The following is a 16,972-nucleotide window of genomic DNA, read 5'->3' on the forward strand; positions in this document are numbered from 1 at the left end:
GGGCCTAATTAAAGATTTTTTTTTTTTTTAACTCCTAAAAGAGGTCTGATGCAAAGTGAAGATTGGGAACTTCTGGTGTGATGGTTTTAGATACCAGAAACTATGAATTTTAAAACAAGTTTTCAGAGGTGAATAAAGTATACATAATATAAACAGTATTACCAAATATACAAGTGGACTTGTTTTAGTCCACATAAAAGTGACCTTGGTATAACCCACCAGAAGGAACAAACACTACAGTGAAAAATTTTTTTTCATCTTTAAAGAAAGCAGATAGATGACTGATTACTGTCTACTATAATCAAAATCTAGATGCCTCTTTCCAAAACTAGGCTACATATCTACAATGAGAAAAGAAAACATAAAACATCTGCAAATCTCTTGTGAAAAATTTCTTTGTATAGAAAAATTTTTGCTTGATTTCCCTTGATTTCTAAAAAGAAGCTAGGAAATTTACCTAACAATGTTTAAAGTGAAAGAAAAGTATGCTTCTATAGTATGATGGTTCTACAAATTCTACCTTAATAGAAGTCATGAAAGTAGTCATAAGCAGCTTGACTGCCTTGTGGACACCCCCATCATCACCATGGACACTAACGCTTTGAAGCCCAGGCCCACAATCCTCTTGCCCCACCCCCAGCAAAAAGGATGGACAAAACTCACTTGCTAAACACAAATAGCTAACCTACCTATGATACAAACTTGATGGAGCATATATATGTGAATATAGAAAATTTATAAAGACTAAGACATGCCTAGAATTAATAAGTTACTACTACAACAGGCAGTACTACTATATATATTCATAACATTAATTATACATGAGCCACTCAACATTCACAGGTCTTAATTCTGCCACCCATTGCTCAAGACGTGCAAAGTCTGTACCTGCTCACCAAGCTAACTGGCAAGCTACAGCTGTGGCCAAGGCGTTCTTCCCCTGCATTTCCTAGCCGTGCACCGGAATTTAGCTCCTAGAGCACGGGGAGCTGGCACATTGAATTCTGTGACACGATAGGGCAGAATAAAGGTACAGGGAACGAATTCAGATGATATATTTCCCCAAGATAACTTTCGAATGTTAGTTTTGAAAGTGAGTGATTGCTAAATTCGGGTTTATCAGTTTTCTTCCCATGTATGTTGGGCACAAAACCGGCGACGACGTATAAGGCGAGATGACACCGTTGCATACTCTGTCCGCGAACTATAGGCACAGACACTGGGTACTGTTCTAAATTCCAAGGCCCACGTCTGTTTGAGAACTAGGGCTCGCTGAAGGCCGCTGTGGCTTTTCACGGCTGGGTCCGGGGCTCGCTGGTGTCCCGCGCGCTGCTCCCGGGCACTGTGGTCTCTCGCTGGAGTGGAAGGCGAGCTTCGCAATGACGCTGGAGCAGAGCGCGCCGGCAGCCTTCCGAAAATGCCTCCCCACGGAGGCCTCCTCCTGTCCTTTTCCGAGGTCACCGAAGGGGCAAGCAAAAATGCGTGAGTGACGTGAGGTGATCGCCAAGCCAGGGCTCGGTGGCGAGCGCGGCCCTGGGCGCAGCCAGCTCGCGCGCTCCTCCACCTCCTCCTCCTCCTCTTCCTCCTCCTCCTCGCGACCCAGCCCCAGCCCCAGCCCGCCCACTGTTCCCACGCGCCCAATAGGCGCCGACGAGGCTCCGCGGGTGGCCAGAGGAGGAGGTTCAGGGGCGGCCGGACGCTGAACGGCCGTTCGCGTCAACGCGGTGACGTCACGCGTCGACGCTGGGGACGTACCTGTCTGGCTCCGGACTCCTGCCGCTTCTCTTCCCCTTCCGTGGGTCAGGGCCGGTCCGGTCCGGAACCCGGAGTCCCTTCCTCAGAGTCCTAGTTCGCCCGCGGCCTGGAATCGGGCTGGATAATGAGGAAGGAGGGTGTGGTGGCTTGAAAGCTGTCCTATTTTACCCCCGAATTGGAGCCTGGATTCAATTTTAGTCTCTTAAGAGGGGAGTGTGATTGGAGGGTTTTTTTTTTTTTTTTTTTTTTTTTTTTTTTTTTTTTTTTTTAATTTTGGACATTAGCAGGTTGACTCTGGGGCCCTGCAAAGCAAGAGGATTTAACTTAATGCTGCTCCCGTGTTTGAAGGAGGACAAAAAAAAGTCCCACCTGGCAAAATTTACGTAATCGCTTCAGTAGAAAACACCAGGTATCTTTTCCATCGCGATAGCTTTCGTGGTCAGGGTTTCTGCAGGTGAAACTCCCTGGGTAGATTTAGGTTTGAAACAGATGCAGAATCCAAAGGCAGCCCAAAACACAGCCACCGATTTTGCTATGCCTCTGAGCTGCGAGGTGAGTTGAATTGTGCCAGCGAAGATTCGTTAGTTGTCATGTTGACGGATTTTGGGTCAACTGTGAGGCTAGGGCTCTCATGTTGGTTTATTTTACAACAGATGGACCTACGTGATGTTAAACTCATTCTGGTTCCTCATTCATTATTTGAAATTTCACCCTTTTTCTTCAGGAACCGTCGAAGGACCTGAGTAGAATGGAAGTATGAACCAGGAAAAGATTAATTTTGAACTGAGTGGATTTTCCTTTCGCTAAATTTACCCAATTTTAAAAATTATATTCAGTTTTTCTATTTTAGACTTGTGTATATAAAAACATTTGTGTTTTGGTGTTAAATTTGTTGGACCACAGAAGCCAATACACTGTGGTTCTGTGGTATTCTTTATTTGTATGGCATTTTAGAACTGTGGAGCACATAGGAGATAATTACATATACACGATGCATATGAAAGGCTGACATTTCTGTTCCTTTGAAAAAATTCCTGTTTATAACTGAATCAGTAGTGACCAGGAATATACACATATGAGATTCAAAAGTTCAGTTGTACAAACAAACTTTTTGAGCCATGCAGTTCAGTTCCTGCAGCATCATTGTGGCTTATATAATTGTTGACTCCAGAAATGCTTTTCCTTTTATCCATAAAGAGTTAATTTAGAAGTTTATTTTCTTGATGAAGTCAGTATGGAAATAATTTAACTGTCAGTTCTACCTGCCTTTGTAAGTCAGTACAATATAATAGTATTTGTTTAGTTCAAGAGTACAAATGGAAGTTTGCTTATGTGTGATTGTTGACTTTCATCTTAAAAGGTGCTACTGCTGCTACTACAGTAGTATGGCTTAAAAACTATGTGTGTGACCTATAGCTATTTTCTCAAATTGAATATACTACATGACCTCTAGTTATTAGAGGCAGTTACTGTTGGCAGAATCTTTCAGAGATTGCATTCCTCTTCCACCTCTTTTTCCCCATTTCCTGCCTAAAAGACTGGTTCGTTGAACCACAGGTCAAATTATTTTAAGAGGTCACTACGAATGTATAGTATTTATATCTTTACTTGAAAATTGTGCTTTAACATGTGTTGTCAGTCATATATAACTCATTAGGAATGTAAATATTTAGCTTCATTTTGGATACAGACAGTTCAAGGGAACAGATTTGTTGAGGTTTTGGGTTTATGTTAGAAAATTGGCAATTGTCCAGATCATGTTGGTGATAGGCTTTCCATTTCCTGTTGTGACATGTTGGGACTAATTTTCAGACCACTCAGGAAGCCAGATTTGATCTCTGTGGTGGGTCATATATCAAAGCAGTATCCTGTGGGGCTTGGCAACTATCATTGCTTTGTAGAACCTCCAGCTTACTTTGTAGTCAGACTTGTCAGCAGGCCTCACAAATATATAATATAGTACAATATAATAAGTATTCATAATGAGCATATTCTATGGTTCAGGCTCTTTTCTAAGTGTTTTTGTGGGTTATCTCAATTTTTACACCAAACCCATGAATGCTGTAGGTACTTTTCACTATCCCCATTTTACAGATGTTGGAAACTGAGACACTAAGGATTTAAAGTCTCCACAATAGTGTCAGAATTGAGACTGAATCCCAGTAGTATGATTTCAGAGCTCACACTGTACTCTACTGCAGGAATGACTGTGTTGTCCTGCAATTTCTGCTGCTCTAAATTTTAGAGAAGAAGAATGAGAGACGGCATGGGACCACTTATTTTTATTTATAAAAAAGAGACATTGTAGAAAATAGTGGTTTTAAAAGAAAAACACTCATAAACCTACTAATTTAATAAACTTTTGTGAGCTGGGTGTGGTGGTACATGCCTATAATCCTAGCTATTCAGAAAATGAAGCATGGTGGTCTCAAGTTCCAGGTAAGCTTGGGTGACTTAATGAGACCCTGTCTCAGAATAGAAATTAAAAAGGTCTGAAAATGTACCTCAGTGATAGAGTGTTCCTAAGTTCAATCCCAGTACCACAAAAAAAGAAAACAAATGAACCCCCCCTTTTTGTGGTATTTTTATGTACACATTCACATCTGGACATAAACAATGTAACTATGATTACTTTGATTCTTAAAAATATTTTGTTAAGTATAAATATACCAGGACCATAATTGCTTCACTTGCATTGATGAAATACAGAGATTTGATCAGGAGCTCTGAATGGAACCAAATAAATATATTTCTCATCCTTCTCATAGGAAGTAGTTGAACAATTTGTCTTTTAAAATCAACATGTAAACTAGTTTTCAAAGCCTGTCTTCCACAGTATTTTTTTATTGGATTGTTTTACCTTTCTTCCTTTTTAAATCTGACCTTTTTATTCATGTGTGTTTCCTTTGCCCTTTTAAAATCATCAAGTATTTAACTCCTTGAATTTGTTTCTTTAAAAACATTTTTTTTAGTTGTAGATGGATACCTTTGTTTGTTTACTTATTTAAATGTGGTGCTGAGGATTGAACCCAGTACCTCACACAGGCTAGGCAAGTGCTCTACCACTGAGCTACATACAACCCCAGCCCAGAATTTGTTTCTTTTTATGTATTTTTAATTGGCAAATAATTATGTGTATGTATTTGTGGAGTATAATGTGATATTTTGATAAATCTGTACAATTGTAGAAAGATAAAGCTAACATATCCATCACCTCACTTTCTTGTCATTTATGTGTGTGGGTGTGGCCCTGAAAACACTTAAAATAGCAATTTTGAGATATGTAATACAGTATTTGTAACCATGGTCACTTTACTGTGCAGTAGATCACTGAACTTGATCCTCTTGTTTAACTGAAACTTCGTATCTTTTGAACGACCTCTTCTCTTTCCCTAACTAATCTCCTTCAGCCTCTGGTAATCACCATTTTATTCTGTGCTTTTGAGTTTGACTCTTGGAGTCCATTCGTAAGTGAGATCAGGCAATATTTGTTCTTTCTTTGTCTGTTTTATTCATCCATTGCTGGACACTTAGGTTGGTTCCATATCTTGGCTTTTGTGAATAATTGCATTTAATTTAAAAGATTTTGTGTTTTGGTACTGGGGATCAAACCCAGGAGCACTTTGTCACTGAGCTACATCCTTGGCCCTTTTTACTTTTTATTTTGAGACAGGGTCTCGTTAAGTTGCTTAGGATTCTGCTAAGTTGCTGAAACTGGCCTTTAACTTGCAATCCTCCTGTCTCAGCCTCCTGAATTGCTGGAATTACAGGCATGTGCCACCATGCTGGTTAATTTAAAAGGTTTTATAAGTCTAAGAGATTTTCTCCAGAAAGCTAATTCATTTAGCAAGTTCTTCGTTTATTTTTTTGAAGAAAATATATAAGGCACAGTTTGACGCATACCTAACTAAATGAACACCAAGGACAAAATATCAAGTAATATTACTTTGGGGAGAAATCAGGTTGATTATTGTTATTATATCTTGTATGTGTTAACAATTTATCAGAACATATTCTTTGTTTCAGGACACTGTGAATGTAATTAACAAACATTTCTGCCCTTTCCTTTGTCTTATCTTGCTTTTTTATACCCCATCTTCTTTTTGAGTAAGTCTTTCTGTGTGTGTCTTATTGTGTTGCTTTACCTGGTTCGTGGATGTAGATGGACTTTGATAATTTGCTTATTTCTACCAATAATGCAATTTTTGTATTTTTACGTTTTATATTACTAAAATGAGACAATATTCATTCAATATTCAGTGACACTGATAATATATAGTGAATCCTTTAGAGGATCTCTAGTGTCTATCATAAATGCAGTGGAAGATTAATCATATCGCAAGAAAAAATAATCCTATAAAAACAATTATCAGATCAGTAGCAATAATTAGTTATGTTGACTTTACTTTTAGTACTTTGAGGGTTTGTTTTAAATTGAGTCTGGTCAATCACACTTAATTCCTATGATATAGTAGTTACCTTCATTCTTTTCTGATGTTTTTAGATCTGAATTTTCTTTTTTTTTTTTTTTCCAGTGCTAGGATTTGAACCCAGGGCCTTGTGCTTGCAAGGCAAGCACTCTACCAACTGAGCTATATCCCCAGCCCTAAATTTTCTTTAAAAAATTATTAGACCATCACTGAGATATTTGAACTATTGCATTAAATTTCTTCACATTTATATACATACTTTAAAAGAATGGTGCCTTTGACTATGTAAATACTGTTCTTAATGTCTTATTGTCATATACATCTCAATTATCTGGGATATTCAAAATATTTGTATTTTACATCTAAGTTTCATTTCCAGTGATTTTAAAATAAAAGTATGATTTTTATGTGTATAATTAATTAGTATTAGTTAATAACTAGCTCTGCCTAATTTCAATATACTACTTTTTTTCTTGTTTTGTAATTACTTGGTTAGGTAAAAGAGAAAAGTTCTCTTCCTCAATATGAAATCAGATGGGAAAAAAGAATATGGCACAAATTCCCAATGGGAATTCAGTGGATCCACCTGCCCACTAGATAGATATTCCTATCCAGATATCCTGAGATCATCACATATGCAACATGTCCCCCAACTTTTCCCTCTGCTTTCTTCTCCAACTACTTTTTTCTATTAACTTTTCAATTTCTATAAAGACATGTCTTTTCATTAAAAATAGAGGAAGAAACATAAACTTGTGGTTCATTATGCTTACCTTTTCCTAGTTCCCCTAAGTCCAGATTTCTTGATTTTTCTTCTTTGTAACACCCGAATATCTGTTCTTTTCTGTTTTCATTGTGGCTTTAGATTCTTGATGATTTTTGTGGCTCTGGAGATCAAACTCAGGGACTCCTGTATTTTGGGCAGGTGTTCTACCCCTGCGGTTTACTCCCAGTCCATTTATTATCTCTTATCAGAATGGTTCTGAAGCATCCTAAGTGGTATGCCTGCCTTCAGTCTCCTCTTGCTGGTACATTTCTTACACAAATGCTATTTTATTCTTCAGAGAAGCCAGTTTTAGATCATTCCTTTGTTCAGCTCTTCCACCTCCATTTAATCTAGTTTTCTCATACTTAGGCTTGTATTTCTTTTTCTAGCTTATTCTTTTTCCATCCTTACCTAAACTTTAGTGCCTTGTGTATGAGACCACCATTCCATTCCCAAACACTGTAAGGAATACCTTTTTAGGTGTTACTAGAAATTAAACCCAGCGCCTCACACATCCTAGACAAGTACTCTACCATGGAGTTACATCCCTGGCCCGTTTTTTGGAAATAGGGTCTGACTAAATTGCCCGTAGTGGCTTTGAACCTGCCATCTTCCTGCCTCAGCCTCTTGGGTAATTGGGATTACATGAGTGTGCTCGTACCTGGCTTTAAGAACTTTTCTTTGCTTTTAGCATTACAATTTTAGATGAGAGTAAGGAAACCTTTTATAGGACTAGGACTCAGTGAAGGTACTCAGTTTACAAGTGTTTTCGTTGCTTTCTCCATGGCTTGACTCATGCCATTCATTTTGCTTCAGATAATTTCTCCCATCCCTGACCCATAAAATTCCTACTTACTTTTTAAGGTCTGATTCTCAGGTATGTGTCTTCCAATAAAGGTTTTTTTTTTTAATTATTAATCACAGTGAAATTTGGTCTTTTCTGAGTTTGATAACAATTCTTGTGTCTTCTGTGACATCTATAATGTATTGCTTTTTTATTATTAGAATGTATACTAATGTGGAGGAAAATATAACAGCATCACCCTCAAGGACAGTATATAATGTAATTTACACTGAAGTTTGCTGAAAGCGGTAAGGCCTATACAAATACTGTTATTAAGATGATAAAAATTGTGTTTTAATTTGCTGCAATTTCTGCTACTTTGATAACTCTTCTATAAACATTAGTCAATGAATGTAATTATTTTGAAATTTCTAACAGTTGTCACACTTTAATGTGTGACCAGTGCCTCATACAAACTTTTTAAAAATTTAAAATGAGAATATTTCTTATACACAAACAGCTTAATCAAGGTTTCACCTTCCTGCCATCTCTGCTCTTGAGACTTTTGTTCTGTTTCTAGTTGCTGACATTGAGGATTTTCATTAATTCTTTCACTCAGATTGTGACCTACTTTTCTGTTTAGCTTACTGTTCAGACGGTTGACAGACACACCTTTGGTACTTAGCCATGATCCTCAGCTCTGCCCATTGTACTTTATGAAAGAGACAGAAGTTTGTGGGGAGTCATGAAAATAGTACTGTGATTATCTCAGATTTTGGGCCCCTTAAGATGCCTGCTTCTACCCACCACCAAATTTAGGTGGTATACTTTATGGAATTTTCAATTTGGGAGCTATATCATTGTACTGAAGGTAACCATGTCCTTCATTTTAATCTGACCTTAAGCAGAAAATGAAGATCGGATGTATAATACTAAAGTAGAATAGAACACTCTAGTCTTGAGTCCTGTGATTTAGAGAAGGATGAAATTTGTTTCTGTTATCTGTTTTAAAATTAGTTACTCAAGCCAGAAAGTTGGTCAATATCTTAGATTTCTTCTTCTTTACCATTCTATACATTTTATTATTTACCAGGTCCTCTTAAAATATTTATTAAAACTCTGCTTCTCCATGTTTCTGGCCTAGTTCATTTATGCCCTCACTATCTCATGTTTAGAATTATTCAAAGGTCTGTTTGCATCTGACTCTTCTATCTTTAGTTCATCAATTTTTTTTTTGCCCTTCTAATTTGTCTTCTACACTGCTGCTAGTATTGACTTGATAAAATTCATATCTGATCATATGGTTTCTCTTTTTAAAACTTGTAATGGTTTCCCATGTGTGTAGGTGGGTATGAAGGTTTCTTAGCATAAAATTATGGGCCCCTCCCTTCAAGGTCCAGCATGTTCTATATATCTAGTTACTCACTCTTTCCCAGCTGGCATGCTTACTTCTCAGTGTCATCAGATACCTTTTCTGTGATGCTTGTTATACCATAGGGTAGTTATCTGACTTCCCACTGACTTGGGAACAGGAACTGTATATTATTCATTACCCCAGCACCTGATTTCATTCCTGGATATACTAGGTGCTCAGTAATTAGTTGTTGGAAAAAAATTAATAAATGATTCTGTAAACTAGTGTTCACTACTAGATAAATGGTGATCCTGCAAACTAAGATAGGGAAGGTAGGAGGACAAGCAAGTTTAGGGCAAATATTTATTTAGTTTAGGTCTTGTTGAATTTGAGTTATTGTACAACCATCAGTAGAGATATATCATTCATTATGTACTTGTTATTCATTAATGATGTATATATATGTATATATAAATCGACCCAATGAGATTTTTTTTTGTTTGATATGTACAAAACTACCCTGAAATTTATGTGGAAATGCAAAAGTGTTAGAAATCAATGTACCCGATTTTAGGACTTCTTTAGCTTCAATAATCAATACTATATGGTATGGGTTTACCTATAGACACATAGGTCAGTGAGACAGCAGAGAACTCAGAAACTCACACACATATGCTTTGCTAATTATTTAAAAGTTTTTTTTAGTTGTAGATGGACATAGTACCCTTAGGTTGTTTATTTTTATGGGGTGCTGAGGATTGAACCTAGTGCCTCACGTGTTCTAGGCAGGCACTCTACCACAGAGCCACAACCCCCGCCCAAGCTAATTTTTTTTTAATGCTGGGGATTGAACCCAGGGCCTCACATGTGCTAGTAAGTGCTCTGCCACTGAGCTACATTCTCAGCACAAACCAACTAATTTTTGACAAAGGCACAAAATAGTTCAGTGGAGGGAAGATACCTTTTTCATCCAACATCCGATGTTGCTGGAGCAATTGGATATCCACATGCAAACAACAACAAAAACGCCAAACCTTCAAACTATGTTTCACACCTTATTCAGAGATACAATTGATCACAGACAGAAGTGTAAAAAATAGTAGATATTAGTTATTTGTCAGACACTGTTTACAAATATTTCCTCCTATTCTGTACCCTGTCTTCCCATCCTTTAAAAGGCTCTAACACAGAGCAAAAGTATTTAATTCACTTTATCAGTTTTTACTCCATGGACTTTGCTTTAGGTGTCAACTCAAAGAAATCTTTGCCTATCCCTTCCTCTAAAAGACTGCCTTCTGCGTTTTGTTCTAAAGTCTTAGGGTTTTCCATTTTTTACTTCCTCCAGTGAAGATTATTCCATTATATAAATTGAGCGATACCAAATATGTGCCAGATACTATTGCTAACCATTGAATATGCAGTGTTGAACAAAAATTGACAGAGTGCCAGATCTCATGACACATGAGAAGGGAAAACAGACATATTAATAAATAATCACATAGACAAGTAAAATAATACAGCCATAGTTAAGTGCTATAAAGGAGAGCTCTAAGGACTAATTATGAGAAAATTTGACTTAGGGAAGATTTGATCCAGGTAGTAAATAGGTCAGAGAGGCTCTTATGTACTAGCCTCATGACTTTGTAAAAGTTAAACCTTTTTGTGTCTCTATTTCTTCTTCTCTTATGTGGGGATAATAGCACCTAAGCTTTAGAGTTGTGATTATATTTAATATAAATATTAAATGTAAATATTTAAATAGTTAACAAATATTGAATGATTTGTGAAGTGCTTAGGACAGTGCTAGCATAGTAAGCTCGGTTTATTAAATAAAGGGGTATTTAATATGAGATCTGAAGAATGAGTAGGAGAGTTAATTAGATGAAGAGGAGATGGTATGTTCCAGGTAAAGGGGGTAAAAAAGGCATTTGGGCAGGAGGCAGGAAAGATCCCGATAGGACTGAGATTGAAAGATCAGTGAGTTTAGAGTACCACAAGAAATATACACTACTAAATGAAGCCCGGGTGGTGGTGCAGGCTTGTAATCTCAACTGCTCAAGAGTCTGAGGCAGGAGAATAGCATGTTTGAGGCCAGCCTGGGCAACTAAAGAAAAAGACTTGAGAAGTAGCACAGTGATAGAGCATTGGCCTAGCATGTGTGAGGCCCTGGATTCCACACACACACACACACACACACACACACACACACAAATACAAATACAAATACACACAAACCCCACCCTCACCCCCCCCCAAAAAAAAAAAAAAAAGAAAGAAAGGAAGAAAGAAACTGGGCACTGGCCAGGCAGCATAGGACTTCGCTCTTAAGGACTTGATCTCCTAAGGGTGGTGGGAAATGAAAAGATTTGAATCCATGGACTAGGGAGAGATTACTGATCATACTTATTGTTTGAAAATAACTGCTGGATGCAGTGTGGAAATTAAATTAGATGGTAGCAATGGATTGTATATAGATCATTAAGGAATTATTATAGTAAACCTGGCTTAAGCCCTGGGGATTTTTCATAGGTTATCACTGATCTTCATATAACCAAGGAATATGTTTGCAAGCTACTTTGTATCTAGTACAATGTTGTCAATTTTATTTTAAATATTAATTTTTACAATTAAAAAAGAGAAGGTAACTGCGTTATTTTTTAATGTGCAAAATTTCAGCTGCTTTGTTATCATTTTTATATAGCTTTTTGTGATTATATCTGGGAACTGGGTTAGAACCTAAAAAGATTTAATGCTGGTATTCAGATTTTCTTCTATTTCTTTTATACTGTCCTAGAATTTTAAATATTTTATAGCAGTACTGTTCAGTAAAAATATTTGTGCTGCTAGCATGAACCACATATGTAATTTAAAAATTTTTAGTAGCCACTTTAAAAAGGTAGAAAATTAATAATATATTAAGTTTAATAATATATTTTATTAACCCAATGTCTGACATTATTTTAATCTGTAATCAAATATAAAATTATTAATAAGATACATGGCATTTTTCATATTGTCTTTGAAATCTGGTAGATATTTTGCACTTAGAGTTCATCTCTATTTGAACTTGTCATGTTTCAAGGGCTCAGTAGCAGGTGTGGCCAATGCTTGCTGCCTCAGTTAGTACAGTTCTATAGGTTTCTGGGCTAATAAGAGGAATTTTTTTTAACGTTGTCAAGTTTATAGAAATAGTATTCTACTCAGGCCTGAGTTTTAATTAGTTTATTTAGAACTGAATTGAATTCTCTTTTTATAAAGAAAGGTCTGGAGTCTTGAATGCCTCAAAGGTGTTATGAAAAAAATTTTTTTCATTTTAAAAGAGTAAAGTTTCCAATTATTACTTAGTAGTTTTTAAGGGACATTTAGGGATAATATGGAGAAGTATGTTGGAAGTTTCTGATTGAAGTCCCACTACAAAGAAAAGTTTGTTTATTTAAATAGATTCCTGGTGCTGTGGAGCCTGTAGTATTCACCTAAAATACCTTATTACAAAAGCCCCTTTCCTTTGTCACGTAAAGTGAAGAATAGAACTGTATTCTTTGCAAAATCTAAGCATACTTGCTTTGATACATCAAAATTAAAATGATTCTTGAAGTGTTAATGTTTTTTAAAGCCTTTTGATTATTTATGCAGGAGTCACAATGTTATTTTGATTGTCTTGAAGGAACTACAAAATTCTTAGCATAAGCAGTTATTTTCCTATTTTAATATCTACTATAAACTTGCTTTAATACATTCTAACAATCTCAGTATAATAGACCATCTTTGGTGAAAGTAGCGATAAGACATTCATAAAGTTGCAAAGCAGCAAATATTTAAGTTTTTATTTTTTAATTATGTCCTAGTTTTTGGTCATTCCTTCAAGACCAGTTTAATACAGTTTCAGAGATTTGTTTATTTGAAAACTCAATACATTTCTCTTTTGGACTCCATGAGTGAATTAACAGTTTGAAATTTATTGTCCATATATTATGTCAATCATTAGTTCATTTGGAACTAAGTTGGATGTTCTGTTATAAGGAGGGGTCTAGAGTCTCCATGACTCAAAGGTGTTAGGAAGTTAATTTTTTAATACTGTGACTAGGGGTATGCTCTCAAGATCTCAAGGATCTCTCAAAATATCACCTTCTTTAAAATTATCTATAAGGTAGGGAATTTATATTTAAATTTCTTTAAAAGATGGGTGTTATTAGTGATATTTTTCTAAAAGAGAATTGTACTTTGTACTGTAAATGCTTTGTTATTAAATTCTTTGAGGTTATTTATTTTTCCATGAACAGAAGGAAAACTTACTGAAAATGAGATTGCCTTAAACAAACTTCAGTCTTTAGGACTAGAATTCACTATTAGAATTTAGCGTTAAAACTGGAATATATTTACTTTCATTTCTTATCTTTCATCTTTAAACACTGTGACCTTATCTAACCAGTCTTATTTTACAAACCTTACTGGTTTGACTTCTTTTATGATTGTCTTTCAAGTGCCACGTATGTACTTTTCAAGTCTGTTATTAATGTCTGTACAATTATGTTGATATCTTACTATGATGTTGAGCGAGTATACAAATATATTATAAAACTAAACCATGTAGCAGCAATATTATTTTTAGAACATATTAAGAACAATAAAATATAATATTGTTAGAGTGAACGAAGTTAATATTTTTAATACAAGTATCATATCTTTCTTTATGTGATGTTAAACTAGGTATTTTACTGGGAAAATGAAAAAACTATTTCACCCGGTTTTTTTCTAGATAATCAGACAGCTAAATGGAGTCTGAGCAGCTGTTCCATAGAGGCTACTATAGAAACAGCTACAACAGTATAACAAGTGCAAGTAGTGATGAGGAGCTCTTAGATGGAGCAGGTGTTATTATGGACTTTCAAACGTCTGAAGATGACAATTTGTTAGATGGTGACACAGCAGTTGGTAAGTGCAGCATTATTACTTAATATTTATGTTCATGAATATCTTCCAATAAATATATACATTGTTTTGTGAGACTGACTCTTTGGATAACTTTTCAAAGTTGAGGTGAATACACATAACATAAACAACCTTTTCAAAGCGTACATTTCAGTGGCATTCAGCACATTCACAGTGTTAAACAACTACCACTACTCTGTAGTCCCGAAACATTTTCTTCACCCAAAACAAAATCCTATGTTTGGGTAAATTTTTAAGTTTAAATATAGTAATGCGAAGAGGTATACAATCACTAAATTACTGTAGTTGTGATAACACAACTCATGTAACTATCCCTCAATCAAGAAAAAAAAAACATTACCAATACTCCCAGAACCCGCTTTTGGTTCCTTTTAAATTTCAAAGGTAACTATTATTTGATTTCTGTTTAGATTAGCTTTGTAGGTATTTAAATTTTGCATAAATAGAGGGGCTGGGAGGTGTAGTTCAGGGTAGAGCACTTGCCTGTCATGCATAAGGTGCACTGGGTTCAATACCCAGCACTGCAAAGAAACAGACAGACAGACAAAGAGTTGTTGGTGAGGTTGCAGAGTCCCTTACCTCAGGAATCTCCTGTAAGTCCCCTTATCCATTCCCTCAATATATATTGTATGCTTTGTATGGTCTAGGTGTTATATATAATGCAGGAAACAAAAGATAATATTAAACTTTGTATAAATAGAATCGTATGTACTCTTTTGTGTCTGGTTTCTTTTCCTTGCATTGAGATCATCTATGTTGTTGCATATAGTGTTAATTTATTTTCATTGCCATGTGATATCTCATTGTGTAAATACACTGCAGTTTATTCAGTAGTTCTAATATATATTAATTTTTTTCTTTGTAGATTTTGGCTATTGCTAATAGTGCTGCTATAAGTTTTCATGTACATGTTTTACTGCACATTATGTATATAGTTCTGTGTGATTTATACTCGGAAAGCTTAGGTTGTAGAGTTTTTTTTTAATTTTTATTTTACAGACTGCATTTTGATTCATTGTGCACAAATGGGGTACAACTTTTCATTTCTGTGGTTGTACAGAATGTAGATTCACACTATCCATGTAATCATACATGTACCTACGGTAATAATGTCTGTCTCAGTCCACTATCTCCTTCCTCCACCTGCTTCCACCCGTTTCCCTCTACACCATCCAGAGTTCCTCCATTCTTCTCTTGCCCTTTCCTCTGTTGTGTATCATCATCTACTTATCAGGGAAAACGTTCAGCCTTTGGTTTTTTGGGCTTGGTTTATTTCACTTAGCATGATATTCTCCAACTCCATCCCATTTACTAGCAAATGCCATAATTTTATTCTTCTTATGACTGAGTAATATTCCATTGTGTATATATACCACAGTTTCTTTATCCATTCATCTGTTGAAGAACATGTAGGTTGGGTCCACAATCTAGCTATTGTGAATTCAGCAGCTGTGAACATTGATGGCTGCATCACTGTAGTTTGCTTATTTTAAAGCCTTTGAGTATAACCTAGGAGTGGGATAGCTGGGTCAAATGGTGGATCCATTCCAAGTTTTCTGAGGAATCTCCATACTGCTTTCCAGAGTGGCTACACCAGTTTGCAATTACACCAGCAATGTATGAGCATGCCTTTTTCCCCACATCCATGCCAACACTTATTATTGCTTGTGTTCTTGATAATAGCCATTCAAATTGGAGTTAGGGTGGTTTTAATTTGCATTTCCTCTAATTACTAGAGATGATGAGCACTTTTCATATATTTGTTGATTGCCTGTATATCATCTTCTATGAAGTGTCTGCCCAGTTCCTTAGCCCGTTTATTGATTGAATTCTTTGTATTTTTGGTATAAAGTTTTTTAAGCTCTTTGCAAATTTTGGAGCATAGAGTATTTTTATTTCAGCATTATCAGGTATTTCAAAGATACTTCCAGAGCGACTATAGCACATACGTTTCTACCAGTGGTGTTTAAAGTTCAAGTCATTTCACATCTTCACCAGTAATTGACATTATCAGTTTTTTTAAAAGTTGTGTGTAATGGTATTTCATTATTTACTGTTGACTTTTAAATTTCAGTTATTTTTCAGGTGAATTTCCTTTTGATTGTTTTTATTGATTTTAATCCTCTGGGAGAAATTCCCATATTATCTGCTTTTTTGAGCATACTAATCTCATTTAAGTTCATGTCTGAGAATTTTGATATCTGGCTCACCTTTGGATCTGCTTCTGTTGCTGATTTTTTTCTTTTGGTGTTGATTTTTTTCCCCCCAACTCCTGGTACCCTTTATAAATAAATTGCTGACTGAGTGCTGAATATTATAAAATTTGTGGAATCTGAATAATGATATCTTCTCGAGAGTGTTTTTTTGTTTTTGTTTTTGGCAGACAGGTAGTATAAGATCCATTGAGGATCCAAAGAATTTGCAACATGGTTCAGACTATCTGAAAGTTACCCTATTTTTGAATTACTTTATTTTTAGGAAATAGTCTTAGAATTTAGTAGAAAACCTAGTCTGTTTGCTAAACTCTTCTTGGTGGGTACTAATGCTCACTTTTTGTCTCTGCATTTTGAGACAGCTAACAGCTCTGCTTATTATTTTAATCTCTTAACCACTGCTTTTTAACTCTTGCCCATGAAGTTTAGGAATCAATTATTTTTAGGAGAAAAGTCGCTTAACATGAACTTTTGTCTTCTTCCACCAGATATTGGTCTATGCAATTCCACATTTTCTTTGTAGTTCTGTCCTTCAAATTTCTCCCCTTGACCCATTGAGACCCTGAAAGACTCCCAACCTTCACTTTCTCCCGGGCCTCTCAGTTATTCTGTTTATGAATCAGGAAATGACTTAAGACAAAATGGTTGAGATGGTTGAGTTTGCTTCTCTTTGTTTCACTACCAGAATCTTGACACCTTAAGTATGGCTGACTTGGATGT

General features: G+C 35.9%; 1 protein-coding gene across 1 annotated transcript in view; it reads left to right on the forward strand.

The window, feature by feature from the left end:
* The first annotated feature begins 1,751 nt into the window (after positions 1-1,751).
* Clcn3 (chloride voltage-gated channel 3) overlaps positions 1,752-16,972 on the forward strand; it is an 82,680-nt gene continuing 67,459 nt past the window's right edge. Inside the window, 2 exon segments of the mRNA XM_047551234.1 lie at positions 1,752-2,307; positions 13,846-14,021. Coding sequence (XP_047407190.1) covers positions 13,862-14,021 — 160 coding nt within the window. The 5' untranslated portion in view covers positions 1,752-2,307; positions 13,846-13,861.

Source organism: Sciurus carolinensis, chromosome 4 (genome assembly GCF_902686445.1).
Source record: "Sciurus carolinensis chromosome 4, mSciCar1.2, whole genome shotgun sequence".
NCBI classification, from domain to species: Eukaryota; Metazoa; Chordata; class Mammalia; order Rodentia; family Sciuridae; genus Sciurus; species Sciurus carolinensis.